General features: G+C 56.8%; 1 protein-coding gene across 1 annotated transcript; it reads left to right on the top strand.

The window, feature by feature from the left end:
- Nucleotides 1-593: 593 nt before the first annotated feature.
- On the top strand, nucleotides 594-3,128 carry LOC113204803 (23 kDa integral membrane protein-like; the record flags this gene model as incomplete). Its single annotated transcript, XM_052264213.1, is given in 4 exon segments — nucleotides 594-730; nucleotides 1,634-1,849; nucleotides 2,362-2,547; nucleotides 2,775-3,128. Coding segments are annotated over 3 exon segments (600 nt in total), but the record flags the coding sequence as incomplete, so codon positions are not given.
- Between the last annotated feature and the right edge of the window lie 440 nt (nucleotides 3,129-3,568).

Raw genomic sequence — 3,568 nt, forward strand, 5'->3', positions numbered from 1 at the left:
TGGGAGCTCTGCCCAAACATGCACCTCGGCAGGGCGCCTCAGGGGTCGCGCTAGTAGGGTGTTCCCTATTTTTGAAAAATTGATGCAGCGGTGATTTAGTGTGCTGAAAATGTGACATATTTGGTGAGAAAACTTGTAGGTCACAAAGTGGAGGTCATTTTAATCTGTATGACAAGCCCTATTATTTAAAATTTTGCCCATGGCGATAGCAGACTTTAAAACAAAATGTTACCATATTTCAAATATTTGCCAAAATTGCAAAATAAAATGCGATATTTGCACTGAAATAGCTTTACTGTTTAAAGTCCGATTGACCTTGGGCAAAATTTTGAATGATAGGGCGTCAGAATGATTTAAACAAGCTATAATTCTTCAAGCTATAATACGTCTTAGTATTATAAATAGCATCACACGACCTAATGTGCTTTTTTTAAACAATCATTACTGTAGTTTTGTTGATTGAGTTGAAGGTTTGCTGTACTGCTAGCCCGACCGCCACCACTGCGTCGGACCTTCTCCGAAATGCCGCTCGCGCTGCATTGCGAGCCAAGAAGACTGTCGCGGTGTGGCGGGGCCGGCGGGGCGCAGTGGGGGGCGGGGCCGGTGGGGCGCGGCAGGGCGGCGGGCGGCGGGGCCCGCGCGCAGACCCCAAGCATCAAGCATGACGGGCCAGTCGTCGAGCGGTGCGCGACCGGCCGGTACCCGCGGCTGTCTCCTGCTCGCCAGGCAGGTACGCATCGACCGGGCAGACGTCACAGCCTGCGGCCCCCCGCGGTGTCCCCCTCCCCCGTCTCCCCCGTCTCCCCTCTTCGTGGCGCCGATGCTGTCCCTGCTCCGGGCACCCGGCGACGACGGGGCGGCGCCTCCCCGCACCTCAAAGTGAAAAGACTTTAGACGTAGTCGGCCGGAGCTGCCCAGGAGCTGGGTCAGCATGTTCAACACCTCACCTGCCTCCACGTTGGTGTTGGAAGCACTACGAGGTGCTTGCAAGTGTGTGTCTCGCGCACGTAGACCGGCCGATATGAGAAATCGAGAAGACCTGCGAGCGCCTCCGTTGCGTTGCCTCCATTGTTCGATTGTTCGACGGTTCGACGGCCGGGGGAACAAAACAAAACAGAAGCGGCAGTGTATTCTGACTGTACCTGGGTGGGTTGCTCACCAGCAGCTGCGTGAGGGGAAAGGCAGGCTATCTCGAGGTTATCTCGTTATCCCCGTGTACGACAGATATCCGATTATAGTTTAAAACTGAGGAATATGGCTCATTACTGTGAAAGGCTTGTAGGCTCGTGTTGAATGGGTTGAATACAATCATCGGTAATCATGCGAGAATTTACTATGCCGAATATAGTTGAAAATATTTAAGTGAACATTTTTGAATACGGGCTAATATTGGGGACTGATGGTGGCTGGTCCTTCGGTCCTTCCCCTTCGCCTCCAGGGCGAGCTTCAGGTTTTTCATTTCCCCGGTTTAAAACACATGAGTATCAGTGGAAATTAAACAAATAATATGAATTAAATACAATATTTGAACACCGCACTGAAAAAATACATTAGCATACAAATGAATATTGCGAATACGGGTGAATATTGTGAAATTGAGAATAATGAACCGGATTACCTCACGCTTGTGCAGTGACTGTTCTAAGGCGGCTTATCTCTGCCGGGCCCGACGCAGCCACAGGCGACTATCTCCTCCTCCGAGGCGCCCATGCCGACCGCGCCGGCGACGAAGGCGCTGGAATCCTCCTGACACCCGGTGCCTCGCGACCGCCATGGTGGGCTGAGTGTCATGGCGCTGTCCTCGCGATGCCTGCGTTACCTGGCGCTGGTCGCCACCGTCCTGTTCATGGTGAGAGAGAAAGCTGTTTTGTAGCAGTTTGCAGCGAGTCAGGGAGCTTCCTGCCCCCCCCCCCTCTCCTCTTCTTTCCCCCTTCTCCCTGCGGGTATGCGGGTGCCCGGAGCCCGGAGCGGGTAGAGTGAAGGAGGGAAGTCCAGGTTGGGGTGGAGAGGGGGGAATGACCAAAATAAAGAGGAGAGGGGGGGAGGCCTTCACGGCTTCACCGACACCTGAAGACTGTTAAATGCAAGACAAAGTTTCTGCCAACCAACAAAAGAGGTGAGTTAGTCACTTGACGGCCCAAAAGTCCGTATCATCTGCATTTGAGAGCTCAAACCAGCCCTGAGCTTGGTGCAGTAAGTTTTCGTTTAGCCGTGGGAAAGGCGTGCGGTATGGAATAACCTTTTCGTTGGTGACTCGATCGACTACAAAATTTGTTCGCGCGGTGAATAATCATCGAAAATGATCAGCTCGGCGGAGATTGAAGTAAAAGAAGAGAGACTCACAGATTTGCTGTCCCGCAGGTGCTGGGCGTGACGGCGGCCGTGCTCCAGTGCGTGTTCACGCTGCCCATGTTCTCGCTGCTCAGCGTCCCGCCATACCTTCACGTGCCGTTGATGGTGCCGCTGGTGCCCACGCTGTTGGCCGTCCCCGTCGGCTTCTTCGGCCTCAGCGCCGCCCGCAACGAGCGCATGTTCAAGCTCCTCGGGGTGGGTCACCTCAACGCACGGCAAAAGTGACTGCTTAGTTACCATGCGGAAATTGTAGTTTCCAAGCACCTTTTGCTTGGAAATGACCACTTTTCGCGTGGAGACCAAGAAGTCACTTTTACCTTGCAAACGGCTGATAATAGCCGCAGCAGGGTGGAAATCATGATAAATGAGAGGGAGCGAAATACTTTTTTTTTGAATCCTAATTGTTACCTCACCACCTGCAGGTCACGTGCCTGCAAGTACTGCTGAGCCTGGCCCTGGCGGTGCTGGCCGGGTGGCAGGTGACTCTGTCGTTCGGCGCGCGCCTCGAGGTGGACTTGAGGGCCCTCATGGTTTTTAGCCTGCTCGAGCCCAAGTGGCACGTCGTGTACCACGAGCTCCGGTGCTGCGGGGTGTCGGGCCCCGCCTCCTTTGAGGGCTCCATACCGACGGCGTGCTGCGTCCGGGACGAGGTCGTGGCCTCCTCCGGCCCGTGCTCCACCCTGTACTCGACGGGCTGCCTGGCGCCCGCCTCGGAACAGATCCGGGGCGTCCTGAGGAGGGCCGGCGCGGTGAACGGTGGCGCGGCCGTCCTCATGGTGAGTGTTGGGTGTGGGCTGTGCGGGGGGAGCGGCCGTCCTGCCGGCGCGGTGAACGGTGGCGCGGCCGTCCTCATGGTGAGTGTTGGGTGTGGGCTGTGCGGGGGGAGCGGCCGTCCTCATGGTGAGTGTGGGGTGTGGGCTGTGTGGGGGGAGCGGCCGCCCTCATGGTGAGTATGGGGTGTGCGGGAAGAGCGGCCGTCCTCATGGTGAACGTGGGGTGTGGGCTGTGCGGGGGGAGCGGCCGTCCTCATGGTCAGTGTAGGGTGTGGGCTGTGTGGGGGGAGCGGGCACTGGGCGGGCGCCTGTCAGTGGAGCCCGGGCAACACCGCCACACCCGCGTGCACAGCGGGATGGCCTATGCACAGGCGCGCAGGCTACACCATCCCGTCATACTGGCTTGCACGGCGGGATGGCCTATGCACAGGCGCGCAGGCTAG

Source organism: Frankliniella occidentalis, unplaced genomic scaffold, assembly GCF_000697945.3.
Source record: "Frankliniella occidentalis isolate FOCC.00 unplaced genomic scaffold, Focc_3.1 Scaffold17, whole genome shotgun sequence".
Lineage (NCBI taxonomy): Eukaryota > Metazoa > Arthropoda > Insecta > Thysanoptera > Thripidae > Frankliniella > Frankliniella occidentalis.